The 23,736-nt window shown below is 35.9% G+C and overlaps 1 protein-coding gene and 1 non-coding gene across 3 annotated transcripts in view; both read right to left on the bottom strand.

Moving 5' to 3' along the window:
* The window catches only part of Pola1 (DNA polymerase alpha 1, catalytic subunit), a 303,607-nt gene that overhangs the window by 242,050 nt on the left and 37,821 nt on the right, over positions 1-23,736 (bottom strand). For both annotated transcript variants that reach the window (XM_010607165.3, XM_010607164.3), the window contains exons 19-26: positions 21,229-21,345; positions 19,850-20,025; positions 17,433-17,562; positions 16,828-16,947; positions 15,000-15,099; positions 12,748-12,872; positions 10,146-10,295; positions 9,611-9,733 (exon numbers count right to left, since the gene is read on the bottom strand). In XM_010607165.3, the coding sequence (XP_010605467.1) occupies positions 9,611-9,733; positions 10,146-10,295; positions 12,748-12,872; positions 15,000-15,099; positions 16,828-16,947; positions 17,433-17,562; positions 19,850-20,025; positions 21,229-21,345 (1,041 nt within the window). The remainder of the gene's footprint in view (positions 1-9,610; positions 9,734-10,145; positions 10,296-12,747; positions 12,873-14,999; positions 15,100-16,827; positions 16,948-17,432; positions 17,563-19,849; positions 20,026-21,228; positions 21,346-23,736) is intronic.
* LOC117284865 lies at positions 13,399-13,524 on the bottom strand. Its single transcript, XR_004515935.1, has one exon.

Raw genomic sequence — 23,736 nt, 5'->3', positions numbered from 1 at the left:
GGCTTCTTCACACATACATAAAACTACTCCCCGCCACCCGCCTTTCAAAACTCCCACAACTTAGCAAAGTCGGCTTACTGTAATTTAACACAGTATTTATGATCTGGCAAAAGGACACAGGTTCACATTGCCCGCTGAGGTGGCAAAAACAAACAGAAGCCACTAATTCTATCAGTCTTCTCTTAGTTAACCAGTTCTGAGCCATAAGCTCAATCAGCTTTTTTAAAAAAACTTAACATGGATGTGTCTTTAATGTGTCTGACTATGCTGTTGTGAAAGGTAATGCTCAAGTCACCAGACAGCACAGACTGCCAAAAGTAGGTTCTTCCAATTAGCAATAAACAATCCCAGCATGGCTAAAGTAAGAAGAAGGTATAGTAACATCTTACACACTACAGATGCAAACACTTGGACATCTGTTTTATGTGAAGTTGGAGTGGGGGAAAATTCGCAAGGTTGCCAATGCTACCCTGTCACCCATAAATCTATTACCTGGGCAAATGAGAAAGGGAAGACCTGTGGTCAATATTTTGGTTTTTAGTAATACTTTCTCTTCAGTCTGTTTACCTACAATCTATGAAAAGAGGTGAAAAAAAGGATGTGGGAGTAAGAACTAAAGTTACATGGTATTTTTGTCTTTCCTTAAGAGTAGTATTATACACTATTCTATCACCCAGGAAATAATCTTTGCAGATCAACTATAGAACCAGACAATTAGACCTTACACCAGTTTCTGTTCCACCAGTGAATAGTGGTTAATAACTTCACACTTTTCTTTTTGTCTCTTAACAAGGAGGGAATGGCACTTTCGAAATCATTACTGCTCCGTCATCTTGGTTCATTGCCAAATCAAGGAGCTTTAGAACACCTGTCAAATAACATGCCACTTGAAAAAAAGAAACAAATACCAAAAATAGGTTTATATAAAATTTTCACATATGTAGAAAGTGGAATGACTTTGGGATAATAGAAAGCCACTCGTTCTGAAGAAAGAGATTTCCAAGGACTCAATCAGTGCAAAATTTCATCTTAGCAGTGGCATCAACACAAGGTCAGTTTGATAGTATTTATCTTCTCATCCTTAGCCACATTCCCAATGGTTTCAGTAATTAAAAGGGCAAAATAACAAAGCAAAAATACTCTGTCTCTGTCTTTTCAAATAAGAGTACCTAGTACAAACCTACAAAGTATCCCTTCTTTTATTCTGGGTATCAAGGCCATTCTTATAAACTGAAAAAAGGCTTAAAGATCAGGATGCTGTTTTTAAAAATGTACCAATTCCATATCCACCCACTGATAACTGCAGAAACACATAGGCAAGCATGATTCCAAAGATAAGGCAAACAAGCATCTATTTCACAGGGCACACAGCTCTATGAAACACAAACACACTGAAAGTGTGATCTCTGACCAATTAAACACAAGTAGAGAATGGAAAACACAAAAATAATTTGAGGGTCAGTCTTTTGTTTTGGTTTTTGTTCATAAAGAAAAAAATAGTAAACTGGAACTGGATCTCAGTAATGAACACTTCCTAGCACATGGCTCAATCCCTAGTACTGAAAGAGAAAAAAGAAAAAAAACTTAAGTATTGGTATTAGTTTATATGACCCATAATATAATGTACAGGTGATAAAAAGACACATATGTGGACTGAAAAGAAGGAAACTCCACCTGCCTTAATGAAAGAAGCCCTGGAACTTTAAAGGTTAGTACTGACAGAAGATCCTGAAAGACTGGAGCGGCCAACCCCCAACTCCAGGACCATCTCTTACTGCATCTGACATCGAATGGTATAATGAGAGGAAGGGTGCTACTTCTCTGTGCCTGGACTGCCTAACGCACAGGGAAGACAAAGATGTGGCAATCATTCAAAAGCTTCAGTGAACGCAAAGGGCATAAAAGAGAAGGTACCTAAATGGTCTCCTTGATGATGCTTTCTTCTCTTGAACTCACAAAACCCCAGCCCATTTCACAGCAAACTTCAGGTAGGACTAGACCCAGTTGTTCTCTTCCCAGCTACTTCTAAAATCACTGGTCATGTATCCTCCTAAACTTTTACTTTTCAGTGTCCCAAACCCCAAAGGACACACAGAGGACAATGCTGAAGGTTAGCTTCCAACTATTCAGGAAAAAGGATAAACTCATGCTGAATTTGTCTCTAGTCAGAAATTCTGGCTATTTTGAAAAAAATACTAGTGTCAAGCAGATAAGAGAACTTCAAATCACACCTAAGGGTAACCCACTTATTTATTTCCATAAATACCAGAGTGTGTAAGAACAATAGAGATTACATATTACATATATATGAGATTTATTATATATTATATAATTATACATGAGCATGTATGTTTACTGGAAGCATATAAAAAATAAGCAAGCATGAATTATTCTATTTGTCATTACATTTCTCTCAAATTATTGAAAGTCTAAGGTACCATAATCTGGACTGGCCTTCCAGAGGTGTTTTCAAAGTAGAGCTTCTGCTTCTAATCTTCATACCTACCAATATTACTTTCATCAAGTTTTAGAAAGGATATAGATGAACAAACAAATGGAGATGTTCCTTAGTACACATTCATCAATATAAATGATCTGCAGTTAAGATGCCACTTACTTGACTAGATGGCTGTTTCTGTAGAATTTAATGGTAATGCAAAGAACCTAGGCTCTCAAATAACCATTAATTTGTACTAGAAAGACCTTCAAATCATTCCATCTGAATTGCCAGAAATTCTGTACCAGTAGAACACAAATTAATAAAGCCAAATACTATGTATTTATCAGTTCTGAAGAACAGCAAAGAATTTAGAATCTAACCATGCCTTAAATGACAATTAATAGAGACTAAAAAGTTTCTTTGGCTTCAATATGTGAATTCAAAAGTGATAAACTATGATCGTTCAAAAAGGCTGGGGCTTTTTCTAACATAAAATATACTAAACTTTCATTTTTGCTTTAAAAGAAATTCTTATATTAACCCTATTACTTTTTTTAAAAAATCAAAATGTTAGTAGGCCAGTTGAAGTCAAAAGCATTCTTAACAGTGGTTATCACAGTTCTGGGGACAGAATGAGAATTCTTTCACCCACACAGTTTTTCTGAGTTTGGTCTGGCAAGAAACTTCTTGCCATATTTCAGGTGGCAAAAGCATACACTTTTAAAGCTAAAGTTTCCTTCAAGCTACATTAAGAAGAGGGCAAAAATGAAATAAAATAACCAGAAGCTCCTTAAGAGCTGCACATCATGATTCTCTTGAGAATCTCTTAAATGCTATACACTCTCTTCCCCCAAAATGTATACAAACACATTTGGCTGTGAAGACACACATGCCTGTAATTCCAGCCCTTGGGAGGCTGAAGGACACTATGAGTTCGAGGCCAACCTGGGCTACACAGTGAGTTCAACACCAGCCTGAACTACACAGTGAGACCCTGTCTCAAAACACAAACAAAAAAATGCATACATACAAATAGAAACACAAGATGCTACATGACACTTAGGATTCGCAGACCTCCACTTTCCCCTACTTGAATTAACAAAAGTTCTTATATAACAATCTAAGAACCAGTAAAACTTCAAAATTTTATAACTAAAATATTTTTTCCTTGCTTCTTACTACCTTTAATGTAATTTCTTTTATTTTTACTGACTACTCCTGATAATGTTAGAAACAACAGTTAGTCTCCTATTACACATGATTATCTTTTAGACCAGGGCCCATAAAGGGCCAGACAATACATTTGCAGAGCACTCTGTCTCTGTGGCAACTGAATGCACAGATGCAGTCATAAATGACTATGTCGGGTCCCAAGGATAGGCAGAGGGAAAGTTAGCTTATAAGTCATAGTTTGCCAATCCCTGGAACAGAGGAACAAGTTCAACAAATCCACAAAGCAGCAAACAAGCATACAGTTAGATCCCTGAGTTATACCATCCCTAAAAATATTTTTCAGAAGAATTAAAGCCTTTAATAAAAAAAGCCATACTTTCTAACTTTTTAGAAGACTACGAGGGAGAATGCTTGCTTGTCACTGGAGAAGATTTCTTACGAAAAAAAACCCACATAGTACAAAGAAAGAAAAAAATCAAATATTTGGCATTAATATTAGGAACTTCTGAACAACTAAAGACCATAAATAAAGACAATCTATGGACTTAAAAAGATACATATTTGCAGAACAACTGACCAAACAGGGATTGTTACCCTTGAATATACAAACCAACAAAATAGGACATACAGGCAACTCAGACAAAAAAAAAAAAAAAATGGAAGAGATAACAAACATATGAAAGATGCTCATCTTAACTCATAATTAAGAAAATGCAAATCAAAATCACAAAATATTTCACACTCATGAGATTGGGGAGAAATTAAATCTTCTAATAAGTGTTGACAAGGATGTAGAATGCTAAAGATTATGTAAGTATATTTACAAGTATATAGTAAATGTAAAACATCTCAATAGAAAAATAAACAAAAACCCAAAGAGGAAAACATCAGATTTGTTTCCAATTCTCTTTTGATTAACCTGACACTATAAGGAAGCTAAATATTGTATCTCCAGACAGATATAAATTTAGCTATTTAATAGAAAACAAATTATTGTTATTGTCAATTAAGTCTCATATTGCTTGTGGATATACAAATCCTACTTCAATAAATACAACAAAAAAAAACTCTTGCACAGGTAGCATCATCTACTGTAGTACTGTTAGTAGCAGCAAAAATTCCAAAACAGCAAAAACTTGCAAACTTAAAAAAAAGTGTGAATAGGATGATAAAGAAAATACACTTTTCTGTAGTCATTGAAATATTATATAATAGCTAACATGAACAAATCAAATCTACTAATATCAAGATGGACATCCTTAAATTGTGATATACAAAGTAGGGTTTTCTGCCAATCTTTTATGGGGAATGGGGGGCTAACTGCAAAAGAATATGTACAGCATGCCACATAAATAGCTAAAGTTTTTAATGTACCATATACATATACATATACTGTAAAAGAAAAATGTAAGAAAAAATCATGGGCAAGGACAAACCCAACCCTGAGAATATAGCCACCTTTAAGGAAAAATGAAAGGGAGTAGAGAGGAAATGGTCCTTGGTTGTCTCTATAATATTTTATTGTTTTTAACTTTTATTTTTAAAACTAGGCTATTTTTTAAAAGATTGGAGAAGTAAAATGTCCACTATTTACAGAAAAAGATAAAGGACTTCCTGAACACTTATGAGATTCTCTTTCAGCACTGACACCAACAAAGGCTAAAGTCTTCTGTCCTGGTGCCATTCCCAAGACAATCCCAGAAAGCCTAACCAATACTGAAATGTTTGCTGCAATGATTTGGATGAGTTTTCTAAATACAGATTTCAGCTCTGAACACAACTGAAAGCTAGGCAGTCTACGATCAGTTGGCAAATAGTCTGGGAAGAACTCATTTCAGTCTACCAGGTAGGAAAATGAAAATATATGGACTCTACACCCAAACATCAGAGTATATATTTACTTGAAAATGCAAACAGAAATCCAGCTCAAAGCTCGTTTTCTCAAGAGCACACAAATAACAGAGTGCAGAAATAAAACAATGCTGATGTCAATAAGTACTAATTATTCCATAAAGACAAATTATGTGAGGGATTCCATAAAGACCATTATGTGAGGGATTACACAATGAGTGTGCTTATAAATACATAGCAAGTTTTAAATTCCTCAATAAAAAGTAAACAAATTCAAATAGGCAAAATTATACATCAAAATAATTTCCAATTCTCTTTAGATCAGCATTTGGTACTATATACCAAAGAGAGTCATGCATTGTGCCTCCACAGTCAATGATATGATTTAGCTATTTGGGAGAAGAGTAAGCTAGCTACGTTGAATTACAGGATTATTCTCATCAATAAAACTTATGGTTCAAAAATCATCACTATTTAAACACTAAACAGATTATTATAACCCTTTGGGCCAGTTTCAACCTTTCTTTAATAGTTCTAAATTGATAGAAGTCTTAAATGTGGACAGATTTAAGTCACTAAATGGCCTTCACTATTGTTCACAGAATAAAATCTTTAATTGATTAATGATCTTAGGGTGTCTATCGCCATCTAGTGAACAATCACTTCAATTACCACATCAGATACTTGACAACCAAGAGTTTTCTTAGTAGTTTAAACACATATGCCCACTCCATGCTGTAGTCTTACTCAATTTCTTTTCATGCCTCTCTACATATATGGTGAGAACAAACACAAACACAGATGGTACTTGTATAGATTCACTTTTGAGTGTCTCTAAATGAAGTTTCCATATTACTTCTCTGAAAACATGGATATTATTTTAAATAACTTGCACACTGTGAGGTCTCTCATATAATTCCTTAACCATTAACTAATTCCTCTACCACCGAGCAATTAAAAATCACAGAAGAGTTTAAGTATGAAAGATCACACCTGTGAAAAGACAATATTGATGCCCACTTGCCACAACTATTAGCACTTTTATTATCAACTTGTTTTTAGAAGTACAATTAGTAATTACTCTGAGTACTCTAGCAGCTATAATACATCTGATTACAAAAATTATTAGGTCACCAGAGCCAAACCTGCATGAATCCAACAAAACTGAGAACACACAAAATAGACTTTAAAATAAAGAAGGAGAACTTCAAGGCCACCCAGACTTGTATTAACACACATCCAAATGCAAAATTGTATAACCTTTTGCAAGGGCATGTCACCAGGTCTTCTTCTCATTAATTTCTAATTGAATCTTAATCTAATTTATCCTACAAGGACTTTAAAAGCAAAGAATTTATAAGATCTCAGGGTATTACATTAATTTGTCTACTTTATTGCCAAAACACTAGTTTAATAAGTTATGAAAGTATTCCAAAATCTCCCCAAACTTTCATTTTACACTGCACCCCTTCCTACCTCTCTAATAATTAAAAAATGTTGAAAATCAAAAAGACCTGATGGTAATATATGGTAAATGCTAGCAAATCCAAAGAGAGATTCTCAGACTCTATCTACCAGTTCTAGTAATTATCACAAATACTTAAATCATTTTTATTTTAGCAAGTAATTTCTTCAGAGGACTTTAGATCTTCTTCTACAATAAGAGTTCCATAACCTCATATTAAAGGCCTACTTTCCACAGTTATATTTACCATTATTTGTAGAGGAAAAAGAAATGGGTAGGCAAGAACGGGGAAGAATAGAAAACAAGAATTTAAATCACATGATGATTTGTCTGAAATTCACTGTTTTTTCAGTGGGGCAAACCTTGGTTTTTTTATAGTTTATTAAAGACCTGTTCTTGTTATATTTTGTACAACAGAAAAATAAAAACTGAGTTTAAACTCCCTATTAAAAATCCAGCTAAACAAAAATATTGCCCTTAAAATACAATGGATTAGGAGAGTGGGGGAGATCACTGGACAAATTTGGGGCTTATCATTATCAACAGTGCCCCTTTAAGATTGTGGATTTCTGAGCCAATCCAGAAAATGTAACAACAGGGATTTCCCAACAGCAAGAGGCACTCTCCAAGGGAGTAAATTGTCAACTATTGCCTCTCGTGAGAAACTTAAGAGTAACCTTGATCCAATCTCAATAGTCAACCCATGTATTATCACCCAGTTGGGGCATAGTGAGTGAATTTCCTAATACAAAAATAAGATGGTATTCTATCAGAAGCCACTGGATACATATACAGAAATAAAATTTAAATAATTTTGAAATAAATTTAGCCTAAGAAACTGAAAACATCCTTCTCTCACTTCAACTAGCCCCTAAAACATCTACATCTTTCTCATGTAAAAAAAAGGTCCATATTTTACAAGGAGACTCAAAAAAGATGATCTTCAAAGGAATAAGAGGCAGAATATCAAGCAGAATTGCAGTCACAAAAGACATCCTGAGATAGAATAGACAATCCTAATGCAGTAAAAGATAATGGAGAAGACATAGACACAAATTCAAAGCAGCCAGTCATTACCTTTTACGTCTTTGAATATTAGTTTCTTCATTTGCAAAAATTAAACTTTATTACCTAAGTCAAAGAACTCTGGTGTGGTTTTAATACAATACAGCACACAATAGCTTATCATACATCATTGCTCAATAAATGCCTTGCCCTTCCTCAATGTGTCCTAAGCCAAGTTTCTGCAATAGTGACTTAAAACATACTGATACCTGTTTCCACATATCAGGTGGATACGTACTGTCTAATACAGTAGCTACTGGTCACATGCAGCTAGTTTATTTTAAATTATAATTAAATAAATCTAAACTCCAGATCCACTTGTGACTAGAGGTTACTGTATTGGATAGTACAGATAGAGAACATTTTACTAGTTTAAAGTTCTGTTGTACAGAGCTGGTCTAGACTCTAAAGTCGGGATAAGCAAACTTTTTTCCTGAAAGTTCCAAACAGTAAATATTTTAGGCTTTCAAGGCCATGCAAAACTCTATTTTGACTACCCAGCTCTGCTTTTATCACAAAAAACAGCCATAGGTAATATAAAAATAATCTTGGTTTTGTTTTAATAAAACCTTATTTACAAAAATAGAGAGCAGAATGGATTTGGTTCACAGGCCAGTTTGCTAATCTGCCCTAGAGTATTTTGAGTCCAGACGCCTGAAGCAAGCATTCTGCTCCTAACTACTAGCTAGGAATTTAAGACAGAGAAGATAGAGAGAAAAAAATAACTTTGGAATGAAGTAAATTTAACATTTAATGTAACTTTTAAAAAAAAGCCTCATGCACTCTAAAGCAGGTGAAGCTTACAGTGTTCATAATGTGATTAAAACTTAAATGTATTTGGTACCAGGCACATAATTCTAAAGTCAATAATGCTCAATTCCTAATTTCAGCCCTAACATGTTCCTAGAATTCTGGACTTATACACCCAACTGCCTACTTAGCATGCTTGGTGATCTATTACTCCTCTCAAAGGCCACACATATAAGACATAACTCTTAATCCTTCTCTGAGGTTTCTCCATCTTAAGTAAAAGGCTCCGTTAGATATCCTCCTTATTTCTCCCTTTCTCTCACACTCCATGTTAAACAAAACTAGTTTCTTCACACCACCTCCTCAAAGAAGCCTAAACTGACCACTCTCTAAACTAGCCATCTAAACAATCTCTAAGCCACACCCTGTTTTAATTATCTAAAGAATATTTACTTCTATCACACTATCTTCATCATTTTTTATATTTTTTTATTTACAGTCTATTTTCCCCAAACAACCTGCTCCCTAACCTATGCCCCTGGCCCAGGTCTCCCACTCCCTACCACTCTAGGTAGAATATAAAGCCTGTAACTGCAGGGACCTGTACGTCTCAGCCAACAATCTATCCCCAGTGGCTAAAGCAAAACCTAGCCCCAGATGTTCAATAAATACACACACACACACACACACACACACACACAGGATTGATGAATGAATTCATTAAATGCCTACTTTTCTCATGGTGGTTCTCAAAAAGGGATATTTGAAATTGAATAACTAGGTAACAAACTTGGCTCTCCCACACTATAGCATGTATAGATAAAAATATACTCATATTTAGATAGGAATATTATTACACCATTTACCTCCCTTCCTTTGTATGTCACCAAGGCAGCTAGTGGTTTGGCATAAAATCTGCTGTAGGAAAATCCCAGGCAACCATACATACTGTTCGCTGTGAGCTTCAAAGCCTTCTGTCGAATGTCATACTGCAGGCCACACAAGGACAAAAGACAAACAACAATATTTGCAGATGGTTAAGCATTACATTAGGTATCTTTTTACATCACAAATGAGAAGAACCCTCTCAATATCTCCAGGGGAAAAAAGAACTCTTAATTAAAATAGCCAACTTGCCCTCCCAGATCCACAATGCCCCAACCTAGAAGCAAGTAAATACAGACTTCAAAGCTCCCAGAATTCAGACAGATCTTGCTTAGATATAGCCTTTGCAGACAGAATTGACTTCTATTCTGAGGTATTCTAGTGCTTTTGTATGGTTATCTGTCCACAAATAAAATAAGCACATGCACTTGTCCAGTGTCATTTATACCACTCCTAAACAATCACACTGTAAAAGCTAAAACTGTCATTCAGATGTCTCTTAGTGAAAAGATATACCTGAAGAACAAGGTCTGGATTTAAATCTTGTTGCTTCATTAGCTGTTTTACTTGTCTTCTCCTCTCTACCAGCTTCCGGATCTCTCTGGGCAAAATGCCCATTTCTAAGCTTGGATCTGGCAACTGAGGGATCTGTTCTTGTTCTTCATCCTGATAAACACACAAGAGAAACTTCAGACAGTTAAACTTAGGTAAAATGAATTTTTAAAGTAATATTTGGTAGGAACAAAACTCCATGACCGTGTCTTAAGCGCTTTTGTTGTATGAGTAAAGATGGATAATGTCCGGGCAATATAAAAAAGCTGAGTGGGCTGCAAGCCACTGCCCTTTTTCCCACACAATTCTATCAGCCTGTCCATCCTACTATCTCTCACCTCTGCAGTTACTCACTAATATAGATTTTACTTAAAAGGTCTGACTTTTACACATGGTACCATCTTCTCTTCAACGAGATGGAGGAGCAATATGTTTGGGGAAATTGCTTTTTAAAAAATCACTCAGGCTTCTAGGATAAGAAAAATAACCAGCTGCTAAACTATTTTAAATCATTGGTACAACCAAACAAAATGCTACAGAATTTTAAAACTATCATAACAATCGTTGTAAATGTTTTAGATGAAAAATAAAAAGCTAAACACTAAATCAGCAAATTAAAATTTGAAGCACATTTTAAATAGCCCATGACATTTTCTAAAAATTAATAAAATATATTCCTTAGCATTTATGTAGTACCTTTTACTTATAAATTGCTTGGCAATTGGCAAAAGAACAGCAACATTTTAGAAAGCAACCAGCCGTCTTCTTATATTAAAATTTACAACAAGAAAAAGCAGGAAAAGCATTAGACCATTTTTCTCAAGCTTCCATTCTATTAACAGGCTACAAAGAAAAGCCAGGCACATTTGCCCTTTCAAACATTCAAACTTAAAAATAAGCCTCCCGGCTTAAAGTATGTCAGGTCTGTGCTATTTGATAACCCAGCCTTCACAAAGTATCTGGTTTTATAAAGATAAATATCTTCAAATAAACTCACTTTCAATAATAATATGGACCTATTGTTTTCCAATATAGCACATGATAATCACAAAGCTACTAGGATACTGATATACATTCCAATTTATTTACAGCAACCATGGGAGTCAGACCAAAGTAAACTGAAAGGATCTGCAGTCAGGAAATTTATAACCCACTCCCAGCTCTACCACTACTACCTATGTAACAGTAACTATTCTGAAGATAAAGTGAGGTACTGCACATGAAAATGACAGCAGAATCTATAAATCGCTACTTATATTTGTTAGATGACCTCTAAGGTCCTTCTACTCTGAAATGATTCCATTATATATTCAGAATCCAAACTAGAAAGCTCAAATAAACAAAACAGTGGTAAGAGGCAGCTGGGGAGGCAGGCTGGATAATAATTACCACAGTGCTGAAACAGGAGCAGGACAGAGCCCTAAAAACATTAATAGAAGGCAGTCACTATTTTGGGGGGTTGTCTGCCCAATACCTTTACTCTCACTAGCCTGATCTGTATTATGTGAACCACTCCTGTAGTTACGGGTGATGGGACCAGAGATGCTCCTGACCTACATGAGCCTATTGAATTCTCCATTCAGGAATCTGGAATTGAAACTGAAAAACTGCTCCTAGAGGGCATATTAGACATCTTCAGCAGGGAAGGGAAAAAGATGTGATGGGGGAGGAGGAAAAGAGGGAAGGAATAGAAGGAAGGATGGAGCAAAGGAGAGGAAGGAGGAATAAACACAATGCGAATAATATTCCTGTCCCACATATAGACAGGAATATTATTCAGCAATACAAAGGAATGAAAAACTAATAAATGCCACAATACAAATGAACCTTGAAAACAATATGTTAAGTAAAATATACCAGACTGTGACTCCACTTACACAAAATGCCCATAATATGCAAATCTATACAGGAGGAAAGATTAGTGGTTGCCTAGGACTGGGAGGGATAAAGGGGTTGAGGGAGATGATAGCTAAAAGGTTTCTTTGGAGAATGCCCCATAGCTGGATGTGGTGATAACTGCAAACTCTCTGAATTCACTAAAAGCCATTACTGTACCCTTTAAATAGGTGGCTGAAATGGTATGTGAACTTTATCTCAATAACACTTTTTAAAAAGACACAGAAACAGTCTGAGTCTTCTTCTGCCCAGCCCTTCTTTTAGACAACTACAAAAGGGCATAATTAATATAGCATTTAAGAGGGAAAAACTAGAATACTAACCACTTTGGTTGTCTTCCTGCTTTAAGCAATACTTTTTTGTTGCTGTTTTTTTGTTTTGTTTTGTTTTGCTTGTTTTATTTGTTGGCTTGCAGTACTGGGATTGAATTCAGCGCCTTCACACTGAGCTACATCCCCAGCCTGATTTTGTTTTGTTTTGTTTTTCTTGTTTTGTTTTGTTTTTTTTAAGCACAGTCTTCCTAAATTCACTAAGTTTCCCAGGCTGGGATCAAACTTGCAATCCTCTTGCTTCAGCATCCCACAGTGCAAGAATTACAAGCGCATGCCATCATTGACCAGCAAGCAATACTTTAAACACAGATTTCAAGAGTCCCCAGCTGAATACAAACCTCTGCAACTTTCTGTGCCTCTGAAACAACTCTTTGTACTGTTGTAAAACAAATGTTGAACTCCTGAATGATGGAAGGATATAAACTATTGAAGTCCAGGAGCAAAATGAATTTATCATAAAAACCTGAAATAAAAAAGGTACATGAAATCACAAAAAGTCTAAAGAAAAGCGCTGTCAAAACATCATATCAGAAGTCCAATATAAGGTATGGTAGAAACTAAATACTATCCAGCACTGTGAAGCAGACAAAACAAATAACAAGTCGACTACTATATCACAAAATGACTTGGATTAGAGTGAAAACCCAGATCACAAAAGGAGGGGCCTGAAAAGATTCAGTTTATCCTTGGAGCCAGCTACAGTCAGTCCTTTACCTAGAAGTCCCAAAACATATTATTATAGACAAATGCCATCCCATGTCAATTATTTTAGAGAGGCATCATGTCCATTTTAAAAATTTGTTCTTAAATTCTCCACCAAGCAAACACTCCTTTCCACCTACTCTATCCCAAATAAATCCCAGTGAATGGTTATACCTATTTCTTTACAATCATATCATCAAAGACTATAACGCGCAACCTGTACTCTCTGAATATACTAACCAGCACCCATACTGGCAACTGTGCTAGAAATCAGATAACAGGTATATATATGTCAGTAGTGGAACGATCCACCCTTTTAACTTGCAAAGGATGAACAGAAAGCTACTATATTTCTCTAGGACATTTATGAAGTGTTATCTTCACATTGAGAAGAAACTGAAAAAAAATGTCCACTATTGACAGTATTTACAACTGCAAATATACCGACAGCTTACTCTGTATCAGACAATATGTCAAACAATCTCATTTATGCCTTAAATCTCTCAATGGTAGATAACATTCTTATTTGTTTTGCCTAAGAGGAAACTGAGGCTTACAGGTTAAGCAGGCAACCCAAGATAAGAGTCAGCATTCAAGCACAGATCTAACACCAAAGTACTACTTACTGCTTTGTGTCATTCCAATAAAATTGCTTTTGTCAATGAAGTCTCCTATTCAAAGTGTGTTGTTAAAATTCACATTAATTTCTGCACATGAAAATAATTACCAGGGCTACTCAGTTTGTAATAGTTAAAACTTGGAAACAGCCCATTTGCCCATCAGTTGGAAACTGGATAAAGAAGATGTGGTTTTTCTATAAAATGGAATATTACTCAGCCATAAAGAACAAGAAAATAGATTTATTCATAGGAAAATGGATACATATTGAAGATATACTCCTAAGTGAAATAAATCACACATGTGTAAATACCGAATAGTTTCTCTGGTGTGACTAAACTGCTATAATACATAAGATCCTAATAAGATTACTGACATTGTGAAATGGGAAGGAAGGGGCTTAAAGGGGTAGGGAAGGTGGGATAGGTAGGGGAAGGGTAATAAGGGAAAAGAAAAAAATGTGAGATAATGAAAAGATGGAAATAAAGGATTTGTAGATGGGGAGGGGAGGAGGGGGGTGAAGGGAGGGCAGGGACAAGGGGAAAAAATGAGAACCAAAACCTGTCATGTAGAAGTACAAGATCCCAACAATGAATGCAACTGTACTGTATCCCTAAAATGTACCAATAAACTCAATTAAAGCTGGGGGAAAAAAATTACTAGTGCTACTGAACTGTACACTTGGAAATGGTTAACTTAAAAAAAATTCCTTTCTAGTTCTGTGTGCCACAAAACATCTTTGTTATTAAAGGACAACAGGGGAAAGGGATTCTCATGTTAAATTTCAATTTGGTAGTTTCTGGAACTACCAGAGGCAGAGCCCCCATTAACAGAAGAAAGGGAAGACAGAGATGCTCCCACTACAGGACAAACAATCATCTATATATATACTCAACAAAGACTTGGCAAACTATGTGAAGATCAAATCCAGCCTACTGGCTGTTTCACTACTGCTCATAAAATAAACATTTTTATTTTTAAGTGGCTAGAAAAAATAAAAAGCAGTATTTAAAAATACATAAAAATTATATGAAGTTTAAATTTCAATGTCCATAAATAAAACTATACTGGAACATAGCAAAAGCATTCACATTTATTCTGCTAGGTGACTGGCAAACAAGATTTTCACATGCATAAAAGAAAAAATTCATAATGAGACGTATCTGTTGACCTCCAAGATACAATTCAGGTCTTCTACTTTCTCAAGCCTAATTATGTGAAGAAATTCCTCAACTCCAGGGGCAAAACAAACCACACTGGCTAGCCTTACCAACTCTGGGGTCCAAAACCAAGCCTCCAGCATAAGCTGCTTTCTTGCGTCCTTTCTTGTATTTATTGGTATCTCCATCAATTTCTTCATCTTCATCTCCCTAACATCAAATGCAAAGATAACTTCACTAGCCAGCAACTAATTAAACTAGTTAATAATGTTTATTTCCTCTTTTCCAATTATAGCACTAAGTTCTAACAAACACTTTTTTTTTTTTTTTGGTACCGGGGATTGAATTTGGGTCCTTGCGCTTGCAAGGCAGGCCACCGAACCGCTGAGCTAAATCCCTGGCCCAACAAACACTTACTTTTAGTAAATAGTGCTACCTGTGGGGAAAGACAGTTATTGTAACATATTCAGAAATCCAAATGAATGCCAAGCATGGTAGTTTCCTAAACAAATCCTATATCTGAGTTAACAAACATGCCAATTCTATTTTTAAATGTTTCTGAATTCATAAAAATTCCATATTTTAAAATCAACGGATATTAAAAATATATTCTTTCTGTTATAAAAAATTTGACATTGCAAAAGTGTCCTATTGGTTAATACTCATGATGTAAAAACATAAAATATTTCATTAGGTATCATTATTCTTTTTTTTTCTTTTATTTTTTTTGACAGAGTCTCACTATGTGGTCTAGCTGGCCTCCAACTCACAATCCTCCTGCCTCGGCCTCCCAAGTTGTAGGATTACAGGTGTCACCACGCATGGCACATTATTGTTTTTGAGATCAGGCTTCCCTGTTTTCCATGGTGACCTCTAACTCCTGAGCTCTACTGATTCTCCTGCCTCAGCCTCTCAAGGAACAAGGACTATGAACATATCGCCACAGCTAGCTTATTCTAAGAATTATTAGCATGAATATCTTAAAATAAGTATGTTCATATACTGAAAATCCATTCCCAAATAATTTATTAATGACCAAAAGTCAATACTTCTGCAAAAGTTAAATACATTTAAATTAAGAAATGCTGTGCCAATTTTGATGTCATAAAACAAGCAAATACAACAGCCTGAATCACCTTTTAACATTCAATTCCCATCGTATATCAATTACTCCCAATGCTGACAAAGCAATAGCAAAGCAAAGTTTTAGTTCCAATGCCACTGAGGCCACTCTGGAAATCTGACTGTAGTTAGTGATCATAATCATACAGGTTGAATATCTCCAGTCTGAAAATCTGAAATGCTGAAACATTTTGATTATCAACATTATGCTATAAATAGAAAATTCCACATGACCTCATGTGACAGATCATGGTCAAAACACATGTGTACTAAAAGTATTGCATCAAATTACCCTTCAGCCTGTTTGTATAAGGTGTATATGAAAAATAAATGAATTTCATAATTAAACCTGGATCCCACCCCCTAGACACCTCATTACTTATATGCAAATATTTCAAAATCGGATAAAATTTGTTAAGTCAATCCCAACCAGTTCAGATTAGGGATATTCAATGTTTATAGAAAAATGCAACATAAAAATAAAGGCTCATAGGTTAGGGAAATAAAAGGTTTAACTGACATTTAGCTTTGGGTAGGGCTTAGACAGCAAAATGCTTTCTATGTATGGTCATTCATCAGAGAGGTCTAAGTGCTGCCTTCAAAGAATTTCTTATTTCACAAATAATTTTGTCTTTATAGAGAAAAGCAAAGAAGGAAACAACCATACAAACACAACCAAACTCCCTTGACATGGTTTCTAGTACACAGAGGATTAATTATTTTGGAAGCAGATGTTATCACAGAAAAAAAAAGGCTATCTAGGTAATAAAAAGGAGGGACAAGAAAAGGCAAAATACTATGTAATTTTGGACCCACCAATTTTTGCTGAGGCTTTCTGAAAATTTGCTTGTCGGGCACAATGTAGTTGTTTTCATAAAATGCATGTAGCAACAAGAACTCGTTACGCTCAGATCGTCCACCCATCAGTGTCCTGGACTATTAAATAGAATTTCTTTTTTTAAATTTGAACTCAAAACTACAACAAACAAAAGCAATTCTGAAATGGTTCATTTAATCATGATGCCTCCTTTAAAACTACTAACAATAAAGGCTGCTTTTAAAAAATATTAAGTTATTTCTAACATTTTCTTTAAGCACTATAGTTAAAGGAGACAAAGAGAGCTTAAAATATTGACAACTTGGCTATTTCCTTACTCCTAAATGGGCCATTCCACCAGACACATCCAGATGTTAGGGAGATGATCCTTATTTTTGCCCAAATTTCAACACACTGCACCTGGCATTCCTCCCCCTCTCCCAAGCAGTTCTTCCTTTTACAAAAGAAACCCAGCTTTCAGAATCCAAGTTACTCATTTTATAAGCATGCATTTAGACTCATTATCATATAACAACTACCCCAAGCAAGCAAACACTGAATCCAACAGGAAATGCTTTTTCCCCTCTTGCTAAGTTAAATTTACCATAATGTTTCCGGCGATGTTAGTGATCTGCAATGCTAATGGAAGAACATTTAGCTCACACATGATCTGCAAAATGAACTTGGCATCTTTCCAGGTATGTTCCAACAGGTACAACAGATGAGAAGATTCACTGTACAGAAAAGTAAGAATGAAACAGAATCAAGTAATTAAAAGAAACAATGACTATAATCAGAACTTCATAAAATATCATAAGAAATTTTTGGTATAAGTAGCTTCAGAGCAACAGAACCTTGGCTTTAGAAATGATTTAAAATAAGATCAGTATATAATTAGGAATTCATTCATAGCATTGATCCTAGTGCCCTTCTCTGAAACACAACTTCCATAAAGTTATATTTTAATGACAAACTTGAAAAGTTCCTAAACCCTTTCATTCATTCAGTCAAGTAAGTATATACTGCATGTTTACTATGTGTCAGGCAATGGCTGTGACCAAAACAGACAGAAATTCCTGTCCTTATGGAGGAGATAAGAGTATAAAAAGGAAAAATTAAATATGGTATGTTATATGATGCTAAGTGTTAAGAAGCAAAGAGAATATAAAGTATCAGAAGCAGAAACTAAACTTTTACTTAGAGAACTAAGGAAAATTTCACTGAAAATAAAGACCTTGAAGTGAGGGAGCAAGCCTTACAGATGGGGATGGAGGGAAGAGCAGTCTGCAAAGACAGAACAGCACATTCAAGGGCCCTCAGCTGGGTGTAAATGTGGCAACTCCAAGATGTGAAAGGACATTAATAAGGCTGGACCAGAGAGAATGATGGAGAAAGCAGCAGAAGGTCAGAGTTAACAGAACGAAGACACTGGGAGACTTTTGAGCAGGCTTAACTGTAGCAGGATAATTCTAGTCCTAGGTTGAAAACAGACCACAACGGGATGAGGACAAAAGCAGGGAGATTAGTATTTAAGACTCAGTGCTATGGTTCGAATATGGTTTGACCCCTTTGAAACTCAGGTTGAAGTTTAATCCTCATTGTGAGGTATTATGAGGGTGAAAATTTAAATACCCCAAGACTGCATACCAGTGGCTTTATAAGAAGAAAAGGAGAGACCAGAGGACACTCACATGCACCCTCTGTCACCTCAGTCTTTCCAGGAGGAAGTTCCTCACCAAATGCAGCTCCTTGACCTTGGAAGTCCAGAACAGCAAGTCACACTAAACTCCTTCTTTTACAACTTACCCAGTCTGGGGTACTATGCTCTTAGCAACAGAAAATGGATATCCAGGAATCCAGGGGAAAAAAGAGGGTGGCTGGGCCAGAATGGGTCAAACGGAGGTGAAAACAAGTGGTCAGAGCCAGGTATATTTAGAAGATACAGCTGGCAGAGTTATCTGATGGATCTACTGTGGGATGGGGGGAAGGAGGAAAAGGGAAAAGGAGGGAGGAGGGAGGCGGGAGGGATAGGGGGCGGGGGGGGGAGAGAGAGAGAGAGAGAGAGAGAGAGAGAGAGAGAGAAAGGGAGGGAGAGATCAAGATTGCCTCACAGGTTGTGAGCAGAAGATGGATGATTTTAGAGGCTTTTAGTCATAATGGAATAATAAAGTTGCCACTAGTTTAGTAAGAAAAGACTACAGAAAGAACCTAGAGGGAGAAAATCAAGAGCTGAGTTTTAACAAGCTGAAGTCCACACAGAACAGGCAGGTAGATACATGAATGTAGAATTCCAGGGTGAGGAGAGTCCTAAGGTAAAAATACACAGGTGAGAGGTTCACACATGGCATTCAAATTTCCAAGACCTAATGTGACCTAGAGTGGGAGCACAAAGAGCACCAATCCAAGGATTCAGAAAGAACAAGCAGGAAAAGTATGTGAAATGGCCAGAAAGGTAGCAGAAACACTATTTAAGAAATATGCAAGACTGGGGATGTGGTAGAGCATTTGCTTAGCATGCACAAGGCCCTGGGTTCAATCTCCAACACAGGAAACAAAAGGAAAAGGAAAAGAAATGAAATCAGCAAGCAATAACTATAAATAATTTAATGATTGCTCAATTTTTCTGGTACCAGGGATGGAACTCGGATCCTTGTGCTTGCAAGGCAGGTGGCAGAACCTCTGAGCTAAATCCCTGGCCATCAATTTTTTTATTTCTAATATATCTACACTAGTTCCTAAATAAGGGAATTAAGGGTGGGAATTTAAATTCATGTCAATTTCCAAATTACTATTATCAAACATTAAGAGACTATTATGACAAGTTAGAGATGGAGATAAACTGACCAAATAATCCAACAGCTAAACCAGTTCAAATAATGAAAGCACTGGACAGTAGCGCTGTCATGAAATCATTTTCTGCTCCACGCACTACTAGCTCAGGTCCCTCCTGCATAAGGAGTAAGGGCATCCTACTGTTGCTAATTTCAAGACTGACAACTTCTGAAGAATCCAGGATCATACCTGTACATATTTCGTACATTTTCCACTGGAATTACAATTCTTTCAGTTTTCAGAATCTGTTGAACAAGTTCAGACAAATGGTAGCTTTTACAATGAATCAATTCCTTTGCTGAAATTTCCACGTCACAGATCATTCGACCACAGGTAGCATTTCTTTCACCAAATCCACTCCGGCTCTACAAAACAGGGCCAAAAAGCAAATCCTATGAAAGAACAGATACCAGTCTATCCTATTTTGAAATTGGCACCAAAAATTAAATGATTAAATTCTCATTCTTCCATTTATCAAATGTTTTTGAACAATGGCTACGTATCTTATCCTGTTCTGACCACTTGGGATACAGAAATTTAAAAAAAATAAGTAAAGATTAATGACTTCATTTGAGATGCAGAAGAAGCAAAATACACAAAGAATTATACAGAGGGAGGAAAGGGGGAAAGTAGAACAGGGTGAGAGGGACAAGGAATTTGGGAGGACTGCATCTAAAGTAGAGTGATCAGTATAGATCTGGAAAAAATGTCATATAAAGAAAAACTTGAAGGGGTAGGGAGTTAGCTAAGCAAGTGTTTGGATGATGTGCTAATAAAGAATGACCTTAACACCTTAAAGATATGAACAGGAAAAAAAGAAAGAACAGTAGCCCCAACTCTGATCCATATCAGTAGAATCTTCTAAAGAGCATTATAAAAGGCACAGATGTCAAGTTGATGAGGCAACATTTACAAGTATCAGGTAAAGTAAGATTTTAAGTATTGAGCAGTACCACATTTAAGAGTAAGGTGCTCCATATAAAAACCATCAAAACCTCCACATGTGAAGCAGGAAAAATAAAAAAAGTATATGGGCTTTAAGAGTCCATCAGAATCTGGATTCAAATCCCAGTTCTTCCCTTTACTAGCTACATGATCTTGAACAAGTTATGTTCTTTCTGAGAATGCCTGTGAAATAAAACTGGACATGCTAGGAAAGGTAACTACAACAAAAAGAACTTATCCCATTGCTTTCCTATTTCAACATCAGCTTCCTTCCATTCACTCTTCCCATCTTCTTCCTGGATGATAATACTCTCCACTTCTAAACCCTGCAACTTGGCCCAAGGAGTATCTCTTCAAGAATGTCAAAAGTAAAAGTAATAGGTGGGTGCTATTTTTGTTCACTATTCCCTGATTCTAATTGTTGACTGAAAAAACTACCATTGGTTTTTACAAATAAAATGTTAGATTCAAAGGTAAAGACATTTATTGCCAAAGTTAAAATGTACTGAAGTTCCTATGACAAGATGACCAATTCATATTTTAAAAATTATGGTATGTTCCCTGGTAGCTTACCCCATAGAGAAAAACCAAACAAGAAGTGATATTTTGAAAATTATTATTACCCCAAACTTTGGCATGGTGGATCGCTTCAGTCGACCTATCTTGGACCAGTAAGGAACTTTGCACACATTAATTCTCTGCAGCAGCACTTCCAGTTCAAACCCATAAATATTATGACCCTAGTCAGAAAAAAGAGGCAGCCAATAACATTATAACAAACGCAAATTAGAGGATGCAACTTCACATGCGCAGGATTTCTTTGCCCTTCCTTTTTCTGGTCTCTAATTGAAGACATCATGAGCTTACCTCCGATTGTGGGTCCTTCTTCAGGAATTTATTCATCAGCAGCGTTCATTAGCCTTGACATTAACAAGGCTGTTACACAGATTGCTGGAATAAACTTTATTTCATACTAACTGATGCAAGGTTCATATGATGTCTTTTTGATTTACAGCGTATGCCTCACAATCTCAAAGGTAAATGCAAATTTTTAATATCCTACATTTCTTAGATGATCAGTAAAAACTATATTCAAACGATTCCATTTTGATTCCTTAGAAACAAAAGGCCCACCTATGTTGCATGACACTTGACCTAAGACCTCTTAAAAAACTTAGGAACCGCATTTGGTTTCTCCTTTAAAAATTGAGTTTAAACACTACAGAGTTAGAGCACTAATCAATGTGCAAAATACCAGCAAGTAGTTCAACTGAGAAACTTAAAAACAAGGAAACAAAACTATATAGAGTAGAAAATAGCTAAAAAATACAGCCAGATTTTCCATTTCAATAATTGCCAATTTCCATGTAAATAATATCACATGTATGTTTATTAAAAATAGACGAGGTTTAAAATAATTCAGATCAATAAACAGATTTTTATTAATTTTAATGAAAAATATATACTACTACTTAAGAGTAGATAAAATCAAAGACAGAAAGTAGAATATTAGTTGCCACGGGCTGGAAAAATGGGGTATTAATGAGTATGAATTTCAATTATAGATGATAAAGAATTACAGCGATAGATGGCAGCAATGGTTACACAACATTATGAATGCAGTTACTACCAGGTGAATCGTAAATGCTTAAAATTGGTCAAGATGGTTAATTCTGTTATACTACTATTCAAATGCATAGGTATATGTGTGTACATATACACAAACACCCCACCCTAGTATATATTTATAGAAGTTTTTTGTTTATGGCAATACTGGGGATTGAACTGGGGATTGGGCCTTGGCATTGAGCTACATCCTCAGCCCATTTTAAAACTTTTATTTTGAGACAAGAGTCTTGCTAAATCACTAGACTGCCCAGGTTGGGGGTTGACTTACAATCTTCCTGCCCCAGCCTCCCATGCCTGGCTTCTTATAGCAGTTTTGTTTACTAAATTAAAATACTCAAAGAACATGAGGAAGCCTCATTTCTAAATTAGTATGCCTAGGATCAGGGACCCAAATCCATATCAGGGCTCTATACATTTGGATTTCTCAGAGACATGCTCTAACACCCTAAGTGAGGTCAGATATCCTAAGCTCAATGACATCTCCTTGGGGTCCAAAACACTACTGTTTGAGGATGAGGGTCTAGTGTTGAGTCAGTACGCCAGGACACTGTGAACAGTTTGCTTAGTGCTTTAAAGATAGGTCTTGAAATAACGTAAGGAAAAGTGAGTACAGAGATATTGGTAAGAAGTGGTAAGAGAATTGGTAAGAATCACAGGATCTCGGGACATTAGCTGTATTACTGCCAGATAAGGTATTGAAGAATAAAACTGATCCTGAAGGATATGGCACACATTTCTGCAAGGCCTCACTGTAACCAAATCATTGATATCACATTGAAATATAGCTATTATAGCCTACCTTCCTCTGGAAAAAATTATAATTTGATCCATTAACCCAGAAAAAAAAAGACAAAAGAGGCATTTCTATGAACAAAGGAAGGCCAAAGGATACATAAAAGCAAAAATGTTGCTTTATGGCTCCTACAAACTAGGGCAAAACAATCCAATGAATTATTAGCTCTCATTTTTTTATTAGATAGATACCAAGCTAGCTGCGTGTGGTGGCTCATGCCTGTAATCCTAGCACTTGAGAGGCTGAGGCAGGAGGATCTGAGTCGATGCCAGCCTGGGCTACACAGTGAGTTTAAGGCCAGCCTGAACTGTATGGTGAGACCCTGCCAAAAGAAAGAAAGAAAGAAACCAACCAACCAACCAATCAGTTGACAAGAGGGAAAAAATTTCTAGCCCTGAGCTCTCAAAGGAATATGCCATAGAGATCTGCTGAGCTCATAAAATTAAAATACTTTGTTTCATGATTTGCACCGAAGTAAGGGAATAAAATTCCTGTGATCACTATACAAGTAGGCCAATAAGCAAAAAATTTGAAGATACTAACATTTTATGCATGTGTACTTATTGATGTATTTGTGTCTAAGTGTAAACAATCAGAATACCCTAAACTTCAACAATAATGCAAAGGTTGCTTTCATTTTGGAAAACATCATCTTATAATGGGTTAGGATTTTTTTCTCCCTTTCTATTAACAGGAAATATAACAAGCA

Source organism: Fukomys damarensis, unplaced genomic scaffold (genome assembly GCF_012274545.1).
Source record: "Fukomys damarensis isolate Sample0158 unplaced genomic scaffold, DMR_v1.0_HiC HiC_scaffold_39, whole genome shotgun sequence".
Lineage (NCBI taxonomy): Eukaryota > Metazoa > Chordata > Mammalia > Rodentia > Bathyergidae > Fukomys > Fukomys damarensis.
Note: the sequence above shows the minus strand (reverse complement) of the source record. Positions and strands in the feature narration are given on the sequence as shown.